At 48.9% G+C, this 27,409-nt stretch overlaps 1 protein-coding gene and 1 long non-coding RNA gene across 3 annotated transcripts in view; one reads left to right on the top strand and one right to left on the bottom strand.

The window, feature by feature from the left end:
- Positions 1-1,699: 1,699 nt before the first annotated feature.
- On the bottom strand, positions 1,700-14,082 carry LOC145353772 (uncharacterized). Of its 2 annotated transcripts, none has more exons than XR_013888764.1 (2): positions 14,018-14,082; positions 1,700-2,176 (listed from the first exon to the last, which is right to left on the bottom strand). It is a non-coding gene; the product is annotated as an uncharacterized LOC145353772 (long non-coding RNA). The 2 variants fall into 2 exon arrangements; XR_013888765.1 differs by having other exon boundaries at positions 13,963-14,068.
- An 89-nt stretch (positions 14,083-14,171) lies between these two features.
- eif6 (eukaryotic translation initiation factor 6) overlaps positions 14,172-27,409 on the top strand; it is a 79,076-nt gene continuing 65,838 nt past the window's right edge. The window contains exon 1 of the mRNA XM_080204547.1: positions 14,172-14,350. Coding sequence (XP_080060673.1) covers positions 14,244-14,350 — 107 coding nt within the window. The 5' untranslated portion in view covers positions 14,172-14,243. The remainder of the gene's footprint in view (positions 14,351-27,409) is intronic.

Genomic DNA, 27,409 nt, shown 5'->3' on the forward strand with positions numbered 1-27,409 from the left:
TGTGATTCAACCAAAAGAATGCTTTCTGTAACGGTTTGAGAGAGTTGTAGCAGACATGTCAAATTTCTTCAACTGCCTGAGAAAAGTAGAGGCGTTGGTGGGCTTTCTTAATTATACTGTCAGCATGGAGGGACCAGGAAAAGTTATTGGTGATCTGGACACCTAAAAACTTGACGGTCTTGACCATTTCCACTGTCAGCATGGAGGGACCAGGAAAAGTTATTGGTGATCTGGACACCTAAAAACTTGACGGTCTTGACCATTTCCACTTCATCCTGTTGATGTTGAGAGAATGTCCTCCACTAAACTTCCTGAAGTCGATGGCAATCCCCTTCATTTTATTGACACTGAGAGAGATTATTGTCATCACACCAGTTCACCAGGTTCTCTTTCTCATTCCTGTACTCCATCTCATCATTGTTTGAGATCTGACCAAGTACAGTGGTGTTGTCAGCAAACTTGAAAATCAGGTCAGAGAGGAATTGGCCGCACAGTCATAGGTGTATAAGGAGAAAATAAGGGGCTGAAAACACAGCCTTATGGACAAGGGTGTTGAGGGTGACCGTGGAGGAGATATTGTTGCTTATCCTTACTGATTGTGGTCTGTGAGTTAGGAAGTTCAGGATCCAGTCGCAAAGAGAGGAGCCGAAGCCCAGGCCACGAAGTTTGGAGATGAGTTTCGTAGGAATAATAGTGTTGAAGGCTGAGCTGTGGTCAATAAATAGTAGTCTGACATAGGTGTCCTTGTTATCTAGGTGTTCCAGAGTTGAGTGCAGGGCCAGGGAGATTGCTGTTGCGATGATAGGCAAACACAGCAAGTGGTTAGGGTTTGGAATGTACTGTCTGAGTGTGTGGTGGAGACAGATTCATACAGTGAGTGGTTAGGATCTGGAATGTACTGTCTGAGTGTGTGGTGGAGACAGATTCACACAGCGAGTGGTTAGGATCTGGAATGTACTGTCTGAGTGTGTGGTGGAGACAGATTCACACAGCGAGTGGTTAGGATCTGAAATGTACTGTCTGAGTGTGTGGTGCGAAGCAGATCGAATCGAGACATTCAAGAGGAATCAATTTATATGAAAAGCAATAATGTGCAGGGCTATGAGGAGAAGATGGTGAGTGCCATTAGTTAAATTTCTTCTTCCAGGAGCTAGAGTAGATATGAAGAGCCAAATAACCTCCATCAGTGCCAGAATATATCTGTCATTCTCTGTGTTTGGATTTCAGCCCCCCGCCCCCTATGGTGAGGGGAGTCTACAACAAAGGGGGCAGATTCTGAAAATTAGAGCCATGCCATTCAGGGCAGACATCAAGAAACCCATCTTCATCTAATGGCATGGACCTGTTTCCTTGCTGTAAACCCCCATAACTCTGTAACAAGTAGTGAAACTCTCCCTTAAAAAAAGCTACTGAGATTGAGAGTCAACTGAAAATTGATGCAATTTTTGTTCACTAAGGGAACTGAAGGTTGCAAAATTGCAAGGTGGATAAACGGAGCTGAGACATCGACTGAATGACAGAACAGGCTAAAGAGGCCGAATGGCCTCATCTACTTCCCATGTTTCAGTCTCTGTTGGGTTTAAATCCCTGATGGATACACATTTCACTGTTAAATCTCAATTTGAATTCAGAGAGCAGAGGATCTGTTATCTCAGATAAAGGACTGGAAATTTAATCCAAATGACAATCAACACACAGCAAACCTTCATCTTATTTATTTGTGAATGCATGAAATGGTGATGTAAATATTAGGATGGGGACAGTTATGATGATAGTGTTGAAAATGACACTGGGACTACACCCGAGCCCCAGTCTGCATGTGAAACCTCCTCTGTGCAAATTAGCAAAGCTCCCAATCCTGGGGTTTGATTCTGAATAATCCTAATCCAGGCTTGATATTTATCCATTGGGCTCCCAGTCTCTTCCTGACATCCCGACACAGCCTCTTGCTGCAACACTGGCCTCAGTACCAGTTAGTGCAAGTTATCATGAAGCGCATGTCATCTACCATCTTTCCCCCAAGGGTTACCTGGGGGATGTTGCTGGGCTCTGCCTGGTCTGATATCTTGAGAGAGGCAGGTGATTCTGGTGGAGTTGGTGCCTTTTCTGTTGTCACTGTCCCCTGGCTCAGCTCAGTTGCTGCTTCAGGTTCATTGCTCTGCTTGCCACCCATTCTCTGTCAGGAAATTAAATCAAATCACAAATATTAGTAAAACTCTAAACTCCATTAAGCAACTATTAGCTAAATTTCTTGATACCAGCCCAGAGTTTCCCCCTTGCTGACCTTTACCCCTGCTTCCCTGACCTCTGGCACCCTCCTGCTGAATTCTTCTCCTCACTCCACTAACTGTCCCCAGCCAGACTGACCTTCTCAGCCAGTCCTACCTGTCAGGTTGCCCCACGATCAGAACATTTTTGACACTCGTTCAAAGTAAAAACTCAAAAAACAGGCACAGGAACTCCTTAAACAGTTGTTACTGACATCACCACTCCCTGAGGTCAAATGGTTTGCCCACAGTCCTGCCCAGCCTCCTGTGAGCAGAGTAGCTGTGTACTCCCCATCCCTATCCTGCTCAGCAGAGAATTTCATTTCAGTTTTGTTATGATCCCCATAGAGTCCAACAAATTTTAGAAAGCAATTTGAATTTCCAGTAGCTGACTGGAAGGATCACACAACAAGATTTCAAGTTTTAAGACTTTTAATGTAGCAAACTAAAAGCAACAAAGACTAAACACAATTTCAGATGGCAATTTATATTTGAAGCTACTGAAAAGTTTTCCATTTAAAATACCTGAAAATCTTTTTCAAAAAACAAAGACCAGTACAGCGTAGGAACAGGTCCTTTGGCTCTCCAAACCTGCGCTGATCATGATGTTTACCTAAACTAAAACTGAATGCACTTACGGAGTCTGTATCCTTCCATTCCCGCTCTATTCATGTATTTATCTAGAATGCCCCTTAAATGCCACTATTGTACCTGCTCCCACCATCTCCCCAGGCAGCACGTTCCAACGTTAACTTAACTGTCCCTCAAATAGACACTACATTTTCCAGGAACCAATCCAAAGCTTTTTTCCCCAGGATGTGCTTCCTTTCTCTTTGTTCAACTCAATAACTTTGAATCTTCAAACTGATTTCCACAGCTATCCCGAATATCCCTCTTTTTAGCCAAAGCTAGGCAAATCATCCAGCCTCAATAAATCTTCACCAACTTGGTCAAGTTTACAAAGAACAAAGAACAACCCAGCACAGGAAACAAGCCCTTCGGCCCAACGAGCCCACGCCACCATTTCAACAAAGCATTTTCCTACACCTACCCTGTCCTGTGTGTATGTGAATGGAACCCCTAATGTAGCCAGATTCAGGGGAGAATAGTGTAGGGTCAATTTGGTACACCGATCAGCCTAGGAGCACATCTTTGGGGTGTGGGAGGAAACCGGAGCACCCGGAGGAAACCCACGCAACCACAGGGAGAATGCGCAAACTCCCACAGACACAGGCCCAAATCCATGTATCTGCACAGCTAGCAGTGATAGTCACTGAGCTGTTGCGGCGCCCGTCTACCGGTCCAGGATTAAGCACACACACCGACACGAAGTACTAGGCCACTCCCGGAACCTCCAAGAGCAGCCCACGCACGACCCACCGTGTGCATGCCCCTCGTTTGACAACAAGGTGGACCGACACCTGTGGATTAAAAGAGACAAAAGATTAACATGTAATACTACATTTCCGGTGTCGTCCCGAGGCTCTGACCCTTTTTAATACCGTCTACTATAACCCTCCATCTCTGTTTCGCTCATGTGTCTATCTAAGTAAACCTTAAACAAGTCCAACGTGCCTGCCTCCACCACCTTACTCGGTAGCGCATTCCATACCCCCACGACCTTGTGTGTGAAAAACCTTCCTCTCATTTCCAAATTATACTTCTCCCCCCTCACCCTTAGATCGTGACCTCTCGTAATTGTCCCCAATCTAGGGAAAAGCCTACCACTGTTGACTCTATCTATTCCCTTCATTATTTTATACACCTCTATCAGATCCCCCCTTAATCTCCGTCTTTCCAAGGAAAAGAGCCCCAGTTTCTCCAACCTTTCCTCGTAACTCAGTCCTTCCATGCCAGGCAACATCCCGGTAAACCTCCTCTGCACCCTCTCCAGGGTCTCCACGTCCTTCCGGTAGTAAGGTGACCAGAACTGGACGCAGTACTCCAAATGCGGCCTAACCAACGTTCTGTACAACTGAAGCATTAGACGGCAGCTCACATACTCTAGACCCCTTCCTATAAAGGCTAGCATTCTGTAAGCTTTCTTCATAACCTTCTCTACCTGTGTTGACACCTTCAGAGACTCGTGCACCTGCACTCCCAGGTCCCTCTGTATTTCTATACTCTTAATTGGTCTACCTTTTATCATGTAACTCCTCCCTGCATTATTCCTTCCAAAATGCATCACCTCGCATTTGTCAGGATTAAATTCCATCTGCCATCTATCTGCCCAGTATACCAGCCTATCTATATCCTGCTGTATCACCTGACAGTCCTCCTCAGTATCTGCCAATCCTGCCATCTTGGTGTCATTCGCAAACTTGCTGATCACACCACTTACGCCCTCTTCCAAGTCGTTTACATATACTACAAAGAGGAAAGGTCCCAGTACTGGGCCCTGCGGCACACCACTGGTGCCTGACCTCCAGCCAGAAAAGGACCCTTCCACTACTACTCTCTGTCTCCTATTGCCCAGCCAGTTTTCAATCCATCTAGCTACCTGTCCTTGTATCCCATGTGCTTTAACTTTTTCTACCTGCCTACCGTGAGGGACTTTGTCAAGCGCCTTACTGAAATCCATATAGATGACATCAACGGCTCTCCCATCGTCAACTGTTTTTGTCACCTCCTCAAAAAATTCTAACAGATTCGAAAGGCAAGACCTCCCTCTAACAAAGCCATGTTGCGTATCCCTAATCAGATCGCAACGCTCCAAATGCTCATACATCCTATCCCTAAGAATTTTTTCCAATAATTTTCCTACCACCGATGTCAAACTCACTGGTCTATAATTACCAGGGTTATCCCTACTACCCTTTTTAAACAGCGGTACCACATTAGCTACCCTCCAGTCCTCTGGGACCTCACCTGTGTCCAAGGAAGAGACAAAGATTTGCGTCAGAGGCCCAGCAATTTCACCTTTCACCTCCCTAAGCAGCCTGGGATAAATACCATCAGGCCCCGGAGCTTTATCCGTTTTTATGCTACCTAGAAACCTTAGCACTTTCTCCCTCGTAATGGATATTTCCTTCCACTGATCTACAGCTCCCTCCAAGACATTACACGACACCAAACCTCTCTCCTTCGTGAATACCAACACAAAGTATTCATTCAGGATCTCTCCCATTCCCTCAGACTCGATGCATAGCCCCCTCCTTTGTCCCTAAGAGGACCAATTTTCCCTCTAACCACTCTCTTGCTCCTAATATAAGAGTAAAATGCCTTTGGATTTTCCTTAATCCTACCAGCCAAAGCCATTTCATGCTCTCTTTTCGCCCTTCTAACTCCCCTTTTTAGCTCCCTCCTACTCTCTCTATATTCCTCCAGCGCACTCTCCGTATCCAGTTGTTTCAACCTAACATATGCCTCCCTCTTCTTCCTGACCAAGTCTTCGATACCCCCTGTAATCCACGGCTCTCTAATCCTGCCTTTCCCATCCTTCCTCTTTGCCGGCACATGCCTTTCCTGCAACCTTTTCAGTTTTCCCTTGAAAGCCTCCCACTAACCAACTGTGGACTTGCCAGCTAACAACCCCTCCCAATCAGTGTCCTTCAGCTCCCTCCTAATCCGGCTATAGCTCGCCTTCCCCCAGTTCAGCACCCTCCCCTTCGGACGGCACTCATCCCTTTCCATTTTTATCCTAAAGTAGACGGACTTGTGGTCACTGTTAGCCACATGTTCGCCTACCTCTACCTCGACCACCTGCCCTGGCTCATTACCCAACACAAAATCCAGTATAGCCCCTCCCCTAGTCGGGCTAGTTACGTACTGCTCCAGGGACCCTTCCAAAACACATTTTACAAACACCTCTCCCTCCATACCCCCAGCTCTAGGCACCTTCCAATCCACTCCAGGAAGATTAAAGTCACCCACTACAACCACCTTATTCTTTCTGCACCTATCTAAAATGCCTCTGGAAATACCTTCCTCCACTGACCTCAGGCTGTTGGGTGGCCTATAGTATACCCCTAGCATCGTAATCTCTCCCTTTTTATTCCTCAGCTCCACCCACAGCGACTCAATCCCTAACTTCTCCACATCCTCCTCCCTCTGCACTGCTGTGATGTGCTCCTTTACTAACAGCGTCACCCCACCACCTCTCTTCAACCCTCCTCTGTCACACCTAAAACACTTATACCCAGGAACATTCAGCTGCCAGTCCTGCCCTTCCCTTAACCACGTCTCCGTTACTGCCACCACATCCAAATTCCTCACAAACATCAAGGCCCTAAGCTCATCCGTTTTACCCGTCACACTCCTCGCATTGAAACAGACGCAGTCCAACCCACCAGGGCCACTCAGAACCTCCTTCTCCCTGATAATTTTCCTTTCACCCAAACCTACCCTATCACCCAACTCACTCCCGACCCCAGTTTCCACTCACATTTTGTGTGGTGAGCCATAGAGGCTGGTGTCTCTATCTCTCTGCCCGTTCCCTCTCTCATTCTTGCACACTGATCATAGCTTTGAATCCCTCAGATATCTTAAAACTCTGTAACCCAATGGTTTGCTCTGGACCTTCCCCTCTCCGAGCCCATCTCCATGTCAATGTAAATCACATGGACCTGTATCCAGGCAGAAATGCTAATTAGCTACCCTTTAGACCCCAACTCCATTCTATCCTGAAATTAAATAGTTTAAAATATGACTGTTCATACAATCTGACATTTCTAACAACTGAAACTTAGAAACTAACAGTCTAATCAGGGTCATCACATATCCCCTTGTTATTGTCCATTAGTGTGAACATCTTGTACCTTCCTTCCAATAATTCAGTCTGTGCCTCACTGTCTGCACTGTAACCACATCACCCAGGCTTGTTTATGTTTTATCCTTAGTACAGTTGACCTAAATGGAGTTGGTGTATTTGTTGAGTGCTGCTGTGCCCTTGCAGATGGCTTGTTTGGTCAGTTCCCCTGGCAGCATAAGTCAGATGGAGCTCTGGATCTCCTGGGCAGAGATGTTGCGATGCTTGTTGGAGTGAATGTGGTGCGAGGCCCTGGAGGTGATACACTCAAAAATACCAATGATGAGGTTCATGACAGGATCCGGGCGAAAGGGTGGACCTGGCTCGGTACCCAGTACAAGTCAATGGAGTAGCTCTGCTTGGAAGATTCCCTCTGCTTCCTGGCAACTTTACTCAGCGATTGGAGGGAACCCTTAGCCTCAGCTCAGGCATTCCGCTCACTTCAACCAACTCAAACCAACTGTCAAGCTGTATTTGCAGCAGGTCACAATCCTCTTCATGACTCCTTTATACCTTATACAGTTGATGCTAAAACGTGATAAACTCCTAAATTTATCTGTATAAGAGGGGATGGAGCAACTAGAACAGAGAGGGTTGGTAATTGGGAATTAGGAAAGATTGTAACAGAGATGAGACAGAGAACATGTTAATGACAGAAGGTGCTAGTAGTGGCTAAAAGCTAAGATATCAGAATGTGAGAATAAAGGTCAGTGCACAGTGAAAACAAAACTAAAGATGGCCCAGTGGGGGAGGGGGGGGAGGTGTTGGGTTTTGCAATGGGACAAAAATGTTTTGGATATTAACAAAGGGGTGAAGATTGAGGGGAAAGGTCACAGTCTAAAGTTGTTAAACTCAATGTTCAGTCCAGAATGCTGTAATGTGCCAAATCGGAAGATGAGATGCTGTTCCTCAGTTTGCGTTGGGCTTCACTAGAGTATTGCAGCAGGCTGAGGGTGGACATGTGGCATGAGCGCAAGGTACTGAGTTAAAATGACAGCAATAGGAAGGTTGGGGCCATGCTTGCAGACTAAGCAACGGTGTTCTGCTTTTAAGGCAGGAAACCTGCAGTTTTCAATCTAAACCCCAGCTTTCACCATCTCCACTTCATCCAAATCTCAATTTTATCCTTTGAATACTGAAGCGTATTGACCATCCTCCCTCCAGGGTCCCTGACCACCTCCCACTGAGGTGCACTGACTGCCTAACCCTGAGGATTGATTTGTTTCCACACTTTAAGTTAGTAGGGTTTGCATTCCATTATCAAAAGTTGTTAATTCTAATCTGGTATACACAAAGCATCTCAGGCTTCACACAAAGAATATCAGTGCAATTCTCTGCATCTCTTCATCAAAACACATCCCTCAAACAATGCCGATCAATGGCTTATTTATTAATCTATTTTGGTTCTTTCATGGGATGTGAGTGTCACTGGCTGGGCCAGTATTTGTTGTCCATCCTTAACTGCCCTTAAAATGAGTGGCTTGTTTAGAATTCCTACAGTGCAGAAGGAAGCCATTGATGTGGGCTCGAGAATCACATGTAGGTCAGACTGGGTAAGGACGACAGATTTCCTTCCTTAAAGGGCACTGGTGTGGGCAGCACTGTGTTTAGCACTGCTGCCTCACAGTGCCAGGGGCCCGGGTTCAATTCCGGCTTGGGTCACAGTCTGTTTGGAGTCTGTACATTCTCCCCATGTCTGTGTGGGTTTCTTCTGGGTGCTCCAGTTTCCTCCCACTGTCTGAAAGATGTGCTGGCTAGGTGGACTGGTCATGCTAATTTCTCCCTCGGTGTACCCGAACAGGTACCAGAGCGTGGCAACTAGGAGATTTTCACCGTAACTTCATTGCAGTGTGAATGTGAGCCTACTTGTAATGTAAGCCTACAGAATGAGAGTATAGACAAAGCCTGGGACTGATGCGTATGGTGTGTCTGGTTGAGCCACAGGTAGATGAGCCAGTGAGGGTGCCTTGTTCATATTCTGGGCTAACGAATGAAAAAGTGTAAGTATTGGTGAAGCTCAGTGTGCACTCCATCCCAAAGTTAGCAGAATGAAAAACTTCCAGACATAATCGGAATCTCTGATATCTTAAACCATACAGCTGGAGGTGGGTTTTTCAGGAAAGGCATGGTGGTTAGCAGTGGTTAGCACTGCTGCCTCACTACGCCAGTGACTCAGTTTCGATTCCTGACTTGGGTCACTGTTTGTGTGGAGGCTGCACATTCTCCCGGTGTCGGCATGGGTTTCCTCTTACAGTCCAAAAAACTTCTAGTTGGGTGCATCAGCTATGCTGATTTTCCCTGTGTACCCAAACAGGTGCCGGACTGTATAAAAGCAAATTACTGCAGATGCTGGAATCTAAGGCCAAAAGAGAAAATGCTGGAAAAACTCAGCAAGTCCGGCAGCCATGGAAGTTCTTGGAACCGCCGATGGCCACCAAGCCCAGCTTTGACAAAGGGTCATCTGAATGGGAAACATCAGCTCTTTTCTCACCTTACATATGCTGCCAGACCCGCTGAGATTTTCTAGCGTTTTCCCTTTTGGTGTTGGAGTGTGGCGACTAGAGGATTTTCACAGTAACTTAATTGCAGTGTGAATGTAAACCTACTTGTGATATTAATAAACTAAACTTTCATGTTGATGCTTAGATGAAATGACGTAATCTATTCCCAGAGCAGGTCCTTCCATAATTTAAGTTGCAGCTTACTGGAATCAAAAGCTTTCTTGTACATCACATCGGACTGATCAACCTGAACATGTTTGACGTCCTTGAAACAGAATCTGAAATATGGAGATTCATTTCAGAGAAGACACTGAGCTCTGCCTCATTTCCTTTTTACCCCAGTTTTCTTCTTCAGAACAGACTGATGTCTTCAGCCAACCACCTTCAGCAGCCTCATTAATGACTTTCCCGCTACTACAAGATCGGGGACAGAGATGTTTGCGGCAGACTGTGCAATATTAAGAACCATTCACAACTCCAGCCCATGCCCATACCTGAACGCCGTACAATCCTACAGTGGAGACGACCATTTGGCACAAAGTGTCTGCACCGGGATGGACAAGCGGCACCACAATGACCATCTCCAAAAGAATGAATGTCAAAGGGTGATGGTTAGATTCTATGACTTTTCCATTGCTGAATCATAAGAACATAAGAAATAGGAGCAGGAGTAGGCCATCTAGCCCTTCGAGCCTGACCCGCCATTCAATAAGATCATGGCTGATCTGAAGTGGATCAGTTCCACTTTCCCGCTTTCTCTCCATCACCCTTAATTCCCTTGTCTGTCAAAAACCTATCTACCCGTGACTTAAATATATTTAGCGAGGTAGCCTCCACCACTTCAACGGGCAGAGAATTCCAGAGACTCACCACCCTTTCAGTGAAGAAGTTCCTCCTCAACTCCGATCTAAACTGTCCCCCCCCCCTTATCTTGAGGCTGTGCCCTCTAGTCCTGCTGTCCTTTCTAAGGAGGAAGAATCTCTCTACCTCTACCCTATCTATCCCCTTCATTATCTTATATGTCTCTATAAGATCCCCCCTCAGCCTTCTAAACTCCAACGAGTACAGACCCAGTCTATTCAATCTCTCTTCTTAGGCTAACCCCCTCATCTCCGGTATCAGCCTGGTGAACCTTCTCTGCACTCCCTCCAAGGCCAATATATCCTTCTGCAAATGCGGCAACCAAAACTGCACACAGTACTCCAGCTGCAGCCTCACCAGTGCCCTGTACAGTCGCAGCAAGACCTCCCTGCTTTTATATTCTATCCCCCTCGCTATAAAGGCCAGCATCCCATTCGCCTTCTTGATCACCTGCTGCACCTGCAGACTGGGTTTTTGCGACCCATGCACGAGGATCCAGTCTGCAGGTGCAGGTGAATCCCCAACTATCAACATCCTGGGAGTTACTGTTAGGTTTGTGGGATGTAGCTCCTTTAAGAGGACAGGTCAGGTGACCTAGGGCAAGGGATGACCTGCCCGTGAACCCACCCCCACTGGCAGTCGAGGGCTGGAGTGTGGGAAGTACAGTTCGTCAATGAACCACATTGTTCCTGTGGCCTGCCTCCATGTGAGTTCTTTGGGAACCAACTAACTAATCCCTCCCAGTGTCTCAAACGTAACACTGGTGACAAGAATCGGTGCCTTGGTTCCACAACTGTGAGGGAGGAGTGAGGATTTTCTTCTTTCTCCACTGTGGACCATTGAAGGACCCACAGCAAGTGTACTGCTTCGGGGAAGGGGGTACATTCAGGACTACATGGCGGCCACAGTAAGCACTGGACAAACATTGGAGGAGGGAAATGGACTGTGGTGGGTAAATTATTGGAAGGTATTTTGAGACACAGGATCTACGGGCATTTAGAGATGCAAGAACTGATTAGGGACAGTCAGCATGGCTTTGTGAGTGGAAAATCATGTCTCACAAATTTGATTGCGTTTTTTGAAGGGGTAACCAAGAAGGTAGATGAGGGTAGTGCAGTTGATGTTGTCTACATGGACTTTAGCAAGGCCTTTGACAAGGTACCGCATGGTAGGTTGTTGCATAAAGTTAAATCTCACGGGATCAAGGTTGCGGTATCTAAATGGATACAAAATTGGCTTCTTGACAAGGGGGGGGGGGGGGGGGTTCTTTAAAGGCACCAAACAAGTAAACAAACTCAAATTAACTTAGAGACAACTTAAAAGGGGCAGCCCCCCACAAAGGAAATGGGGGGATGGCCCGAACAAAACCAAATTCTAAAGGAAACTTAAAACATTACATGAAAATGTAATTGTCAGGGTCTATAATACATCCCAGCCCCTGTGGTGTCCAGCAGGCACAGGAGGTGTCAACTGCGCCCGTGGACACCGCATGCTCCCTCTCCAGGGACATCTGGCCATGAATGTAGCCACGGTAGAGGGGCAGACAGTCAGGATGGATGACCCCGTTGATCACCTGCTGCCTGAACGTATTGATGGCGCGTCTCGCCAGGCCCAGGAGCAGGTTCACAAGGAGGTCACCACCCCAACCCGCCCCTCTCTGCACCAGTTGCCTGTAGACCAGGAGCGTGGGACACCAGTGCAAACAAAACATCAGTAAAAGGTGTTTCAGAAAACCAAAAAGGGTGTGCAATCTATAACACAAAACACAGACATGGTCCACGGACTCCACGAGGCCGCAGAAAGGGCAGTCTCGGGAGCACGTGTACTAGAAAAACCTACAGTTCTACGGCACCGCTGCGTGCAGCAGCCTCCACCTCTGGTCCCTGAGGGAGATCCCTCCGTAGAGGGACCTCCATTGCCCAGCGGCAACAAGGTCTGCCGAGGTGTATCCAGGTTGGTTGTAGAGAGTTGTTTTTCAAACTGGAGGCCTGTGACCAGCGGTGTGCCTCAGGGATCAGTGCTGGGTCCACTGTTATTTATCACTTATATTGATGATTTGGATGAGAGTATAGGGGGCATGGTTAGTAAGTTTGCAGATGACACCAAGATTGATGGCATAGTGGACAGTGGAGAAAGTTATCTCCAATTGCAACAGGATCTTGATCAATTGGGCCAGTGGGCAGATGGAGTTTAATTTAGAGAAATGTGAGGTGATGCATTTTGGTAGATGGAATCAGGGCAAACTGATTTAGTTAATGGTAGGACGTTGGGGAGAGTTATAGAACAAAGAGATCTAGAGGTACATGTTCATAGCTCCTTGAAAGTAGAGTCACAGGTGGACAGAATGGTGAAGGCGGCATTCGGCATGCCTGGTTTCATTGGTCAGAACATTGAATACAGGAGTTGGGACTCTTGTTGAAGTTATACAAGACATTGGTAAAGCCACACTTGGAATACTGTGCGCAATTCTGGTCACCCTATTATAGAAAGGGTATTATTAAACTAGAAAGAGTGCAGATTTACTAGGATGCTACAGGGACTTAATGGATTGAGTTATGAGGAGAGGCTGAATAGATTGGGACTTTTTTTTTCTGGAGCGTAGGAAGCTGAGGGGTGATCTTATAGAGGTCTATAACATAATGACTGGCATAGACAAGCTAGATAGTCATTATCTTTCCCAAAGGTAGGGGAGTCTAAAACTAGAGGGCATAGGTTTAAGGTGAGAAGCGGGGAGATACAAAAGTGTCCAGAGGGGCAATTTTTTCACAAGAGGGTGGTGAGTATCTGGAACAAGCTGCCAGAGATAGCAGTAGAGGTGAGTACAATTTTGTCTCCTAAAAATATTTAGATAGTTACATGGGTACAATGGGTATAGAGGGATATGGGCCAAATGCAGGCAATTGGGCTTAGCTTAGGGGTTTTAACAAAAAAAGGCAATGTGGACAAGTTGGGCCGAAGGGCCTGTTTCCATGCTGTAAACCTCTATGATTTGATGCAGCGACAGAACTCCTTGCTATACTCGCTGCTGATAGCTGGGGATTGCAGGGCAAGTAAGGATTCCTGGCAGTCATTGCAGGATAGAGGATGGTGAGTGTCTGGAACAAGCTGCCAGAGTTAGTAGTAGAGGCGGGTACAATTTTATCTTTTAAAAAGCATTTAGATAGTTACATGGGTAAGATGGGTATAGAGGGAAATGGGCCAAATGCAGGCAATTGGAACAAAGAAATGAACAAAGAAAATTACAGCACAAGAACAGGCCCTTCGGCCCCTCCAAGCCAGCACCGACCATGCTGCCCAACTGAAGTAAAACCCCCTATCCTTCCGGGGACCATATTCCTCTATTCCCATCCTATTCGTGTACTTGTCAATTGCCCCTTAAAAGTCACTACCATATCCGCCTCTCCCGGTAACCAGTTCCAGTCCCCACCACCCTCTGTGTAAATAAACTAGCGGTTTAAAAAGGGGTCAGCATGGAGGGGTTGGGCCGAAGGGCCTGTTTCCCTGCTGTAAACCTCTCTGAAGGATGTCTCTCTCACTGCGCCGGCTCCACACGCTGAGCTCTCTCTATAATATCTGTGTGATATACCCGTGTGTATATTCTCTCTCTCAGATATCCCTTCATTCAGCCATTTCTCTCTTGCCTGTCTCTGTCTCCGGGACAAGAGCAGCTACATCCGGGCAGTCCTCTGGCGGAAGTGAGTCCGCCTATTTCCGGGTTAAAGGTGACGGTTGAAGGTGGCCATTGGCTGATTGGCTAGGGGCGGAAGTGACGGTGCGTACGGAAGCGGCGTTGTCGGGGAGCACGTTTCTTGGAGACCAAAGTTTGACCCCTGACCCCCCTCCCGCTGCCCCGGGCCCGGCCAGGCTATGGCGGTCCGCGCTTCCTTCGAGAATAACAACGAGATCGGCTGCTTCGCCAAACTCACCAACACCTACTGCCTGGTGGCCATCGGCGGCTCCGAGAACTTTTATGGGTGAGGGGGGTGAGGGTGAGGGTGGGTGAGTGGGGTGAGGGTGAGTGGGGTGAGGGTGAGTGGGGTGAGGGTGAGGGGGGGTGAGTGGGGTGAGGGTGAGGGGGGGTGAGTGGGGTGAGGGTGAGGGGGGGTGAGTGGGGTGAGGGTGAGTGGGGTGAGGGTGAGGAGGGTGAGGGGGGTGAGGGTGAGGGGGGTGAGTGGGGTGAGGGTGAGGGGGGTGAGTGGGGTGAGGGGGGGTGAGTGGGGTGAGGGTGAGGGGGGTGAGTGGGGTGAGGGGGGGTGAGTGGGGTGAGGGTGAGGGGGGGTGAGGGGGGTGAGGGTGAGGGGGGTGAGTGGGGTGAGGGTGAGGGGGGTGAGTGGGGTGAGGGTGAGGGGGGTGAGTGGGGTGAGGGTGAGTGGGGTGAGGGGGGCGAGGGTGAGGGGGGTGAGTGGGGCGAGGGTGAGGGGGGTGAGTGGGGCGAGGGCGGGGGGGGTGAGTGGGGCGGGGGGGTGAGTGGGGTGAGGGTGAGGGGGGTGAGTGGGGTGAGGGTGAGTGGGGTGAGGGTGAGTGGGGTGAGGGTGAGTGGGGTGAGGGAGGGTGAGTGGGGTGAGGTGAGGGTGAGGGGGGTGAGTGGGGCGAGGGGGGGTGGGGGGTGGGGTGGAGGGGGGGTGAGTGGGGTGAGGGTGAGTGGGGTGAGGGTGAGTGGGGTGAGGGTGAGTGGGGTGAGGGGGGCGAGGGTGAGGGGGGTGAGGGGGGCGAGAGTGAGGGGGGTGAGTGGGGCGAGGGCGGGGGGGGTGAGTGGGGCGGGGGCGGGGGGGTGAGTGGGGCGAGGGCGGGGGGGGTGAGTGGGGCGAGGGCGGGGGCGGGGGGGTGAGTGGGGCGAGGGCGGGGGGGTGAGTGGGGCGAGGGTGGGGGGGTGAGTGGGGCGAGGGCGAGGGTGGGGGGTGAGTGGGGCGAGGGCGGGGGTGGGGGGGGTGAGTGGGGCGAGGGTGGGGGGGTGAGTGGGGCGAGGGCGGGGGGTGAGTGGGGCGAGGGCGGGGGGGTGAGTGGGGCGAGGGTGGGGGGGTGAGTGGGGCGAGGGCGAGGGTGGGGGGTGAGTGGGGCGAGGGCGAGGGTGGGGGGTGAGTGGGGCGAGGGCGAGGGTGGGGGGTGAGTGGGGCGAGGGCGGGGGTGGGGGGGGTGAGTGGGGCGAGGGTGGGGGGGTGAGTGGGGCGAGGGCGGGGGTGGGGGGGGTGAGTGGGGCGAGGGTGGGGGGGTGAGTGGGGCGAGGGTGGGGGGGTGAGTGGGGCGAGGGTGGGGGGGTGAGTGGGGCGAGGGTGGGGGGGTGAGTGGGGCGAGGGCGAGGGTGGGGGGTGAGTGGGGCGGGGGTGGGGGGGGTGAGTGGGGCGAGGGTGGGGGGGTGAGTGGGGCGAGGGTGGGGGGGTGAGTGGGGCGAGGGTGGGGGGGTGAGTGGGGCGAGGGCGGGGGTGGGGGGGTGAGTGGGGCGAGGGCGAGGGTGGGGGGGTGAGTGGGGCGAGGGCGAGGGTGGGGGGGTGAGTGGGGCGAGGGCGAGGGTGGGGGGGTGAGTGGGGCGAGGGCGAGGGTGGGGGGGTGAGTGGGGCGAGGGCGAGGGTGGGGGGGTGAGTGGGGCGAGGGCGAGGGTGGGGGGGTGAGTGGGGCGAGGGCGAGGGTGGGGGGGTGAGTGGGGCGGGGGCGAGGGAGTTGGGGGGTGGGTGAGGGTGGGGGGGGTGAGAGTGGGGGGAGGAGGGTGGGGGGGTGAGAGTGGGGGGAGGAGGGTGGGGGGGGGTGAGAGTGGGGGGAGGAGGGTGGGGGGGGGTGAGAGTGGGGGGGGTGAGGGTGGGGGGGGGTGAGAGTGGGGGGAGGAGGGTGGGGGGGGAGGAGGGTGGGGGGGGTGAGAGTGGGGGGAGGAGGGTGGGGGGGGTGAGAGTGGGGGGAGGAGGGTGGGGGGGGTGAGAGTGGGGGGAGGAGGGTGGGGGGGGTGAGAGTGGGGGGAGGAGGGTGGGGGGGGTGAGAGTGGGGGGGGGAGGGTGTGGGGGGAGGAGGGTGGGGGAGGCGAGAGTGGGGGGAGGGGGGTGAGAGTGGGGGGAGGCGGGGTGGGGGGGATGAGGGTGGGGGGGGTGAGGGTGGGGGTGATGGGGGAGGGACGAGAGGGGAAGGAGGGGGGTGACGGGGGGAGGGACGAGAGGGGAAGGAGGGGGGTGACGGGGGGAGGGACGAGAGGGGAAGGAGGGGGGTGATGGGGGGAGGGACGAGAGGGGAAGGAGGGTGTAAGTCGTGCTGGTTAGGGTGCATTGACCCAAACAGATGCCGGAGTGTGGTGGCTAGGGGAATTTTACAGTAACTTCACTGTCACGTTAATGTAAGCCTTACTTGTGACAAATAAATAAAGTTTACTTTATTAACTTTAGAGGACGGGGGCAGGGGTATTTACAAATGAGAGGCTGGGGGACCAGATGAGATGCATCAAAGGAAGTGAGAACGGAAATAGTAATTAAGGACCGAATGAATGATCTCTTGGATAAATTTGTGTTTACCTACTAGCTGGAGATTTTGAAGAGGTGACTGAGAGGTTTAGTGAGGGTAATGTGCTGATGCATTGTATATGCACAACCAAACTGTTTTGATACAGTGCCACACACAGACCTGTGAGCAAAGTTATAACTCACACAATAAAAGAGACAGTAGCAACGTGGATACAAAATTGCCTGAGTAGGTAGTGGTTAATTGATGTTATCAGACTGAAGCAACAGTTATAGGGAAGTTTCCCAAGGGATCATTGCTTTTCTTTCTTTATTAATGACTTAGATCTTGGTGTGCAGGACACAATTGCAAACTTTCCGGATAATACAGAACTCAGAATATTGAGCTGTGAAAAGACATAAGCTGGTGCAGTAAGTGAAACTGTGGCTAATAGAATTGAACACAGAAATCTGTAAATCCTCTTTGGTACGAAGAACATGAGACAGTATAAAACAAATACTGTGTGCAGTTTTGGGCGCCGCACTTACACAAGGATATTTTGGCCTTGGAGGGAGTGCAGAGGAGGTTTACTAGGCTGATACCGGAGTTGAGGGGATTGAGCTATGAGGAGAGGCTGAATAAACTAGGCTTGTACTCGTTAGAGTTTAGAAGAATGAGGGGAGATCTCATTGAGACGTATATGATGATGAATGGGATGGATAGGATAGAGGTGGAGAGACTCTTCCCGCTCAAAAAAGACAGTAGGACTAGAGGGCACAGCCTCAAGATAAAGGGGGGGCGGTTTAGAACGGAGTTGAGGAGGAACTTCTTCACTCAAAGGGTGGTGAATCTCTGGAATTCTCTGCCCGTTGAAGTGGTGGAGGCTGCCTCGCTAAATATTTTTAAGAAGCGGGTTGATGGGTTTTTGATAAGAGAGGGGATTAAGGGTTATGGGGAGAGGGCGGGAAAGTGGAACTGAGCCACGACAGATCAGCCATGATCTTATTGAATGGCGGGGCAGGCTCGAAGGGCCAGATGGCCTACTCCTGCTCCTATTTCTTAATATTAAAATTCTAAAGCAGTGCCTAAGTCATTGTAGGTGACAGGGCAGATTGAGAAAATTGTGAAAAGGGCATTTAGTATCCTGGAATTTATGTTGGCCCTCATCGTGGGAAGTTTTGAATATAGGAATAAGGATGTTTTGCTGTAGTGGTACAGGGAGTTGGTGAAGCCACACCTGGAATGTTATGCGCAATTTTGATGTCCTTGCTTTCAAGGGAGTAGAGTGAAGGTTTACTAGACTGATTTCTGGTAGGTCTGTCATATGAGGAGAGATTAAATCGGTTAGGGATCCTTATATTCACTGCAATTTAAAAGTGAGGGGGATCTCATAGAAACTTAACATTCTAACAGGGTTAGGCAAGGTAGATTCAGAAATAATCTATGGTTCTTGGGGCTAAAGGGATCAAGGAATATGGGGAGAATCAGAAAATTGATTTCAATGATCAAGATGAATGATGGAGCAGGCTTGAAGAGCCAAATGGCTCCTCCTGCTTCATGTTTCTATGTAAATAGGAGCATAAAGTCAAAGGGCAAGGAAGTTCTGGTGAATCTTTAGTAAGCATCGAAGGATTGTGTGGAATTCTGGGGAACCACAATCTTGGAAGAATATGAAGGCATTGGGGAGAGTGCAGCAAAAATTTCCGAAAATGGTTTCAGGGATGACGGACCTCAGTTACATGAATAGATCTGAATATGTTCTGAAACTGGACATCATTCTCCCTCAAAGTTTCAGAGGATATTTCATATTCAAAAATTGAGTGGTCTGGACCAGTAGACAGAGAGATACTGGTGAAAGAGATGAGAATAGAGGGCACAGATTAAAAGTGAATAGCAAAAGAACCAAAACTGACAAGAGAAACTGGTTTTTGATGCAGTGAGTGGTTAGGATCAGGAATGAACTGTCTGAGTGTGTGGTGGAGACAGATTCACACAGTGTACTGTCCGAGTGTGTGGTGGAGACAGATTGAATCTTGGTATTCAAAAGTGAATAATTAGTTGAGGGGAAAGTAATTCTGGGATATAGGAATATGCTGGAGGAGGTGGAGACTAGCAGAGTTGTACTGAGGGCCAGCAGGGATGCAACAGGCCAAATGGCCGCCTTTATTGAAAGTTAGCATTCTGTGATTCTGGTCTGAACTACATCTGCTGTAATCTTGGCCCTTGTCTGAGCTGTTCTGGTGGAGAGAGATATCTGTCATAGCGTCCACCCATTCCCCCTCAGTTATTGAGGGAAGTAAAGGTAGGAATTGTGAATGCTGTGATCATAATCCTATCCTTTTTGGATGAATGTATTCCTGGAAGCCAGAGGTTTGGAAGATTACAAGTCTTACATCCTTTTTAAGAAAGAAGAGAGGGATGAATCCAGAAACTACAAAGCAATCAGTCTAATATTGACATACACCCAATAACTGCATTGGTGGCAGTTCATTGATGCTGTGGAATGATGAATATATGAAAATTTTGCCAGTGCTCAGTTTCATGAATTGGTTGAATCTATAATCTCTGATCTTCTTATCCTGAACTGTGATAGGCTGACAAGTGGCAATCTTCCCAGTCAGTGTCAATATCTTGCAAGCAGGTCAGGAATAACCTCTGGTTCATGTCCAACCTCAAGCCACACTCTGCTGTGTCAGTGCAACATTTGGTTCTATTTCCTGTCAATTGTTGTCTAATCAGGCTCAGTTTTACTGAGTTATCAATAAAAAGTGACTTGATTCGATGGTCCAAAGATTGGCAGAGTGAGCTCTGTAGATGGGAGCAGAAAATTACAAAGATTGAGTGGGTGAAACTCAGATTTCAAAGCAGCTAAATGTCAGACCATTCATTTTGAACCAGAATAAGGAGGGATTGAATACTTTTTAAAATGGTGAGGAACAGTGGAGATGCAAAGAGATTTGTCAAGGTAAACCAATCATTAAAAGGTAGTGGCCAGGGTACAAACCAGATCACAAACTGAAGGAATGTTTGTGGTTATGCTGTGGGAACTAGAATATAAAGAAGAGGCAATCATACAAAGCCTGGTTAGAGCACACTGTGTACATTTCTGCACATTGCACTTTAGAAAGTATATATTGTTCTGGGAGGAGGGCACTGCACATTCATCAGGAATGTTACCAAGACTTCAAGGATAAGATTAAGAGGAGCGACTTCACAAAGTCAGCCTGTATTCCCAGGAATTTAGAAGCTTAAGGGGCAGGTCTTTAGGATTTGAAAGGAATTGAGAATTTAGATTGGGAGAAAGAGTTCCTGTTGGTGAGCGAGTCAAAGATAGGGGGATTTCAATTTTAAATCCCAGTCAGGCCAGTGAGTGCTGTGAAGATCATCAAAGTGTGCCTTGAAATAAGTTCAAAATTAGTAATTCAAGTAAAACTAAGCTTTGTCTCCAATTCTGTTGTTGGGACCTCCCAGGCCCGATGAATCTTGGACCTCCCACATGTGTGCCAGCTGGTAAAGGGCCACACATGCGTGTTTCAGATTTTTTTATGTGGGTCAGTCCCACGTGCATGACCAACAGGAATTGGAACTGAAGACATGTGTCCCATATGCCCACACAAAAAGGTGCAAAAACCCTGGGAGAAGTGAGAGAGACAGAGAGAGGCTTTATAACTCAGGTGAGAGAGACAGAGGTTAAAAATGAAAGGAGGTGATGGTGTGCCTCGGACCTGTTTTATAGGAGAGCAGCGTGCCATGATACACAAAACATGGGGAGCCACTGGTGTCACTCATTGCACCACCCAGTCTCCAGTAGCAGTGAATGAGTTTCAGGAATAATCTGGGGTGAAGTGAGAACCCTTTCATCCTCACGGTGTACCAAAACCATGAATTCCCCCTGTAGATAGTGACTGGGTGCCTATTAACTCGAGTGCTAATTTCCGGAGCATTCTATTTAGATATTTTAAAATATTTACCAAACAGTTGTGTCTTTGAACAAATTATTTCTTGTGATGGGAGTACACAATGTTGCGACTACCTGTGACCTACTGTGGGTGTCTCCATGGTGCAGTATGAGTCATCCAGTAATCTGACTGCTCACCCAGTCCAAACATTACACTAGCATTTCATATTCTAATGATAATCTGAGCAACTGCATTTGATTGCCTTGTTATTGCTGCATGCCATGGGTTAACATCTTCAGATAACGTAGGAGATTGACTAGGTTTACATTTTCCTCTATCCTTCTCTGCTTTGCAGTCCAGAAGTGCTGGGGTACAGTGTGCGCTTACTGAGCCCAGAGAGCTGCATCATACTATTCAACTACAGGCGTAGCACATCTGGATTGAGAGACATTGATACAGGAAATTAGCAGCTAAGACAAATTCATGACAGTAGAGACAACTTTGTGTAGGAATGGGAAAGTGGCTGGCAAGCAAAGAGCAGAATTGAGGTAGAGGGGGTGATTTGAACCTTTTTTTTCGTAGTGCTGGGCAGACTTGAAACTGGGAGAGTTTCTGGCCTTTAGCCAACCGCCCGCCCCACCCACCCACCCATAACTGCAAAATTTTGAGCAAGATCTGTTGCTTGCTGAGGAAGCCTGTGGGCGGGGCTTAACGTGCCCAAAAGCCTGCAGAGGGAAGTATTGCACATGTGCAGGTCTCTGATGCTGCACATGCACGTCATCAGCAGCAGGGGTCTGACAGAAAATTGAGCTGTCAGACTGCTCAGTGCTTTATGCCCAACTTCACCGCATATGGACACGAACACGTTGGTTAAAAAGTCTGGGGGGAGGTGGAATCACGTGTTTCTGTGAGTGCTGGCACTGATTTTTAATCCTGATGCACTGCTCCTAGTCACTTTCTCCTGGAGTGGGCTGTGTGCTATGTCCTAGGAATGTTTTTGGGGAAGTGTTGACTGTAGATTGCTGAGGAGAGTACAGTAAGAAGTCTCACAACACCAGGTTAAAGTCCAACAGGTTTATTTAGTAGCACGAGCACAAGTTTTTTTGAGCGCTGCTCCTTCAGGTAAATGGGACTTGTGTTCACAAACAGCATATGCAGACACACGCACCCAATTTATAAGATAATGGTTGGAATGCGAGTTTTTACGGGTAATCAAGTCATAAAGGTACAGATAATGTGACTGGAGAGAGCATTAAGCACAGGTTAAAGAGATGTGTATTGTCTCCAGGTAGGACAGTTAGTGAGATTTTGCAAGCCCAGGCAAGTTGTGGGGGTTACAATGTTTCGTGAGCCCAAGATCCCTGTTGAGGCTGTCCTTGTGTCTGCAGAACTTGGCTGTCAGGCTCTGCTCAGCAACTCTGCGCTGTCGTGTGTCATGAAGGCCGCCTTGGAGAACGTTTGCCTGAAGATTGGAGGCTGAATGCCCGTGACCGCTGAAGTGTTTGCCAACAGGAAGGGAATAGTCTTGCCTGGTGATTGTCAAGTGGTGTTCGTTCATCTGCTGTCGTAGCATCTGCATGGTCTCCCCAATGTACCATGCCTCGGGACATCCTTTTCTGCAGTGTATCAGGTAGAAAACGTTGGCCGAGTTGCAAGAGTATGTATTGTCTAACTGGTGGATGATATTCTTATGTGAGATGATGACATCCATGTCGATGATCTGGCATGTCTTGCAGAGGTTGCTGTGACAGGGTTGTGTGGTATTGTGGTCACTGTTCTCCTGAAGGCTGGGTGGTTTGCTGCAAACAATGGTTGTTTCTGTCTTCATGGAGGAGGACGTGAATAATTTGCCGGGTGTTAGCGATGGAAAGGTGGTAGGACTGGAGGGTCTTAATGACATTACTGTTACTAGAGAGGTGGTGCTCGACAGACTGGAGGGGCTGATTGTGGACAAGTCCCCAGGACCGGATGGAATGCATCCGAGGGTTCTGAAAGAAATGGCGGAGGTGATAGTGGATGCCTTGGTGGTTATTTTCCAGACGTCGCTGGATTACGGGGAAGTGCCGGAAGATTGGAAAACGGCTAATGTTATGCTGTTGTTTAAGAAGGGTGCCAGGCAAAACATAGAACATAGAACATAGAACATTACAGCGCAGAACAGGCCCTTCGGCCCACGATGTTGCGCCGACCAGTTACAAAAACAATGACCCACTAGCCTATACCAATCCCTTCTCGTCCATAAACCTATCCAGAGATCTCTTAAACGCCCCCAAACTAGACGCATCTACAACTGCAGCAGGCAGGGCATTCCAATCCCTCACCACCCGCTGGGTAAAGAACCTACCCCTGACATCCGTCCTGTAGCTACCCCCCCTTAATTTAAAGTCATGCCCCCTCGTGCTAGCTTTCTCCATCCGAGGAAAAAGGCTATCACTATCCACCCTATCTAAACCTCTAATCATCTTATATGTTTCAATAAGATCCCCTCTTAGCCGCCTTCTTCCCAACGAAAACAACCCTAGATCCCTCAGTCTCTCCTCATAGGACCTCCCCACCATACCAGGCAACATCCTAGTAAACCTCCTCTGCACCCTCTCCAACGCCTCCACATCCTTCTTGTAATGCGGGGACCAGAACTGCACACAGTACTCCAAGTGCGGCCGCACTAGAGTAGTGTACAGTTGCAACATTACACTGCGACTCCTAAATTCAATCCCCCTACCAATAAACGCCAAGACACCGTACGCCTTCTTGACAACCTTATCTACTTGATTCCCAACTTTCAGGGATCTATGTACACACACACCTAGATCCCTCTGTTCATCCACACTATTCAAAGTCCTCCCGTTAGCCCTATACTCGACACATCTGTTGCTCCTACCAAAGTGAATTACCTCACACTTCTCCGCATTAAATTCCATCCGCCACCTCTCGGCCCAGCTCTGCAACCTATCTAAGTCTCCCTGCAGACTATGACACCCTTCCTCACAATCTACCACACCTCCAACTTTGGTGTCATCAGCAAATTTACTAATCCACCCAACTATACCCTCATCCAGATCATTAATAAAAATAACAAACAACAGTGGCCCCAAAACAGATCCCTGAGGCACACCACTCGTAACTGCACTCCATGATGAATATTTACCATCCACCACCACCCTCTGTCTCCTATCTGATAGCCAATTCCTGATCCAACTTCCTAGATTACCCACAATCCCATACATCTGCATTTTCTGCAGAAGCCTACCATGGTGAACCTTATCGAACGCCTTACTAAAATCCATGTATACCACGTCAACTGCCTTACCCCCATCCACCTCTTTGGTCACCTTCTCAAAAAACTCAATAAGGTTAGTAAGGCACGACCTACCTGCTACAAAACCATGCTGACTATTTCTAATCAATTCATTACACTCCAAATAACTATAAATCCTATCCCTAATAATTTTTTCTAAAACCTTGCCCACAACAGAAGTAAGACTCACCGGTCTATAATTCCCGGCAAAGTCTCTGTTCCCCTTCTTAAACAATGGGACAACATTCGCTATCCTCCAATCCTCCGGGACTACACCAGAGACCAATGACGACCTGAAGATCTGAGCCAGAGGCTCTGCAATCACCTCTCTAGCCTCCCAGAGAATCCTAGGGTAGATCCCATCCGGACCAGGGGACTTATCTATTTTCAGCCCCTCAAGAATTTCCAGCACATCCTCTTTATCAACCGTAATACTGTCTATTTTACACCCCTGCAACCCAATGTCCTCCTCAGCTATATTCATGTCCCCCTGCGTGAACACCGAAGAGAAATATTGGTTCAATACTTCTCCAATCTCCTCCGGTTCCACACACAACTTCCCCCTGCTGTCTGTAACTGGCCCTAATCTTGCCCTGACCAACCTTCTGTTCTTGACATACTTATAGAACGCCTTAGGATTCTCCTTAATCCTATCAGCCAAAGTCTTCTCATGTCCTCTTTTAGCCCTTCTCAACTCACTCTTCAACTCCCTCCTAGCCAATCTAAAGCTTTCTAGTGCACTATCTGAGCCCTCCAATCTCATCCGAACATAAGCCTCCTTTTTCTTTTTAACCATCGACTCAACTCTTTTAGTGCACCACGGTTCCCTAGATCTACCAAATCCACCATGCCTGACAGGGACATACCTATCAAGGACTCGCAGTAGCTGCTCCTTGAAAAAATTCCACATTTCAGATGTTCCCAGTCCCTGTAATCCCCTAATCCAATCCATGCTTCCTAATTCACTCCTGATAGCCTCATAATCGCCCTTACCCCAGCTAAAATTGCTGACCCGAGGTTCACGCCTATCTCTTCCCATCACTAAGGTGAACGTAACCGAATTGTGGTCACTATCACCAAAATGCACACCAACTTCCAAGTCTAGCACCTGGTCTGGCTCATTTCCCAGCACCAAATCCAATATAGCCTCACCTCTAGTTGGCCTGTCTACATACTGAGACAAAAAACCTTCCTGCACGCTTTGTACAAACACTGACCCCTCTAGCGAGCTAGAACTATAGCAACTCCAATCAATATTCGTAAAGTTAAAGTCCCCCATAACAATTACCCTATTACTTTCACTCCTAACCAGGATTGTCTCCGCAATCCTTTCCTCAACCTCTCTAGAACTTTTAGGAGGTCTATAAAAGACTCCCAACAGGGTGACCTCTCCTCTCCTATTTCTAATCTCCGCCCATACTACCTCAACTGACAAGTCCTCATCAAACTTTCTCTCCGACACTGTGATACAGTCCTTGACTAGCAATGCTACCCCACCCCCCCTTCTACCTTCTTCTCTACTCCGACTAAAGCATTTGTACCCCGGAACCTGCAACATCCATTCCTGACCCTGCTCTATCCAAGTCTCAGAAATGGCCACAACATCAAAGTCCCAGGTACTGATCCACGCTGCAAGTTCATCCACTTTATTGCGAATACTCCTCGCATTAAAGTACACGCATTTCAAACCCTGCTCCGCCCCACCCCCACTATGCCATGCCTTGCATTCCCCAACTATGCCCCCCGGGGAATTATAGGCCGGTTAGTTTAACGTCTGTGGTAGGTAAAATGTTAGAATCCGTCATTAAGGAGGAAATTGCGAGGCATCTTGAAGGGAATTGCTTGATAGGGCAGACGCAACACGGTTTCATTAAAGGGAAGTCGTGTCTGACAAATTTACTGGAGTTCTATGAGGATGTGTCTAGGGCAGTGGATAGAGGAGAGCCGGTGGATGTGGTCTTTCTGGATTTTCAGAAGGCGTTTGACAAGGTACCTCACAAGAGGTTATTGCAGAAGGTCGAGGGACATGGAGTTGGGGGTAGGGTGTTAGCGTGGATAGAGGATTGGTTGTCAAATAGGAGGCAGAGAGTGGGGGTCAATGGGTGCTATTCGGATTGGCGGATGGTGACTAGTGGGGTGCCCCAGGGGTCGGTGCTGGGGCCTCAGCTATTTACCATTTATATAGATGATCTGGAGGAGGGAACCGAGTGTAGGGTGTCGAAATTTGCTGATGACACCAAGATTGGGGGAAAGGCAAATTGTGCGGAGGGTGTGGAGAGTCTACAGAAGGATCTAGATAGGCTGGGTGAATGGGCCAGGAAATGGCAAATGGAATTTAATGTTGGCAAGTGTGAGGTGGTCCACTTTGGCAGGAATAATGGTAGGAAGGACTATTACTTTCGTGGCGAAAAACTGCAGCAGGCGACGGTGCAGAGGGACCTCGGGGTCCTTGTGCATGAGTCGCAAAAACCCAGCTTGCAGGTGCAGCAGGTGGTCAGGAAGGCGAATGGGATGCTGGCCTTCATAGCGAGGGGGATTGAATATAAAAGTAGGGAGGTCTTGCTGCAGCTGTATAGGGCATTGGTGAGGCCGCAGCTGGAGTACTGTGTGCAGTTTTGGGCGTCGCACCTGCGCAAGGATATTTTGGCCTTGGAGGGAGTGCAGAGGAGGTTTACTAGGCTGATGCCGGAGTTGAGGGGGTTGAGCTATGAGGAGAGGCTGAATAAACTAGGCTTGTACTCGTTAGAGTTTAGAAGAATGAGGGGAGATCTCATTGAGACGTATAAGATGATGAATGGGATGGATAGGATAGAGGTGGAGAGACTCTTCCCGCTAAAAAAAGACAGTAGGACTAGGGGGCACAGCCTCAAGATAAAGGGGAGGCGGTTTAGAACGGAGTTGAGGAGGAACTTCTTCACTCAAAGGGTGGTGAATCTCTGGAATTCTCTGCCCGTTGAAGTGGTGGAGGCTGCCTCGCTAAATATTTTTAAGAAGCGGGTTGATGGGTTCTTGATAAGAGAGGGGATTAAGGGTTATGGGGAGAGGGCGGGAAAGTGGAACTGAGCAGCGACAGATCAGCCATGATCTTATTGAATGGCGGGGCAGGCTCGAAGGGCTAGATGGCCTACTCCTGCTCCTATTTCTTATGTTCTTATGTCTGTTTGAGGTTGTGCGGTTGCTTTGAAGGCGAGAAGTGGGGGTGTGGGGATGGCCCTGGCGAGATGTTCGCCTTCATCAATGATATGTTGAAGACTCTGGAGAAGGTGCCGTAGCTTCTCCGCTCTGGGGAAGTACTGGACGATGAAGGGTACTCTGTCCACCGTGTCCTGTGTTTGTCTTCTGAGGAAGTCGGTGTGGTTTTACGCTGTGGCACATCAGAACTGTTGATCGATGAGTCGAGCGCCATATCCTGTTCTTATGAG

This window comes from Carcharhinus amblyrhynchos, chromosome 16 (assembly GCF_965287045.1).
Source record: "Carcharhinus amblyrhynchos chromosome 16, sCarAmb.v2.hapA, whole genome shotgun sequence".
Taxonomy (NCBI): domain Eukaryota; kingdom Metazoa; phylum Chordata; class Chondrichthyes; order Carcharhiniformes; family Carcharhinidae; genus Carcharhinus; species Carcharhinus amblyrhynchos.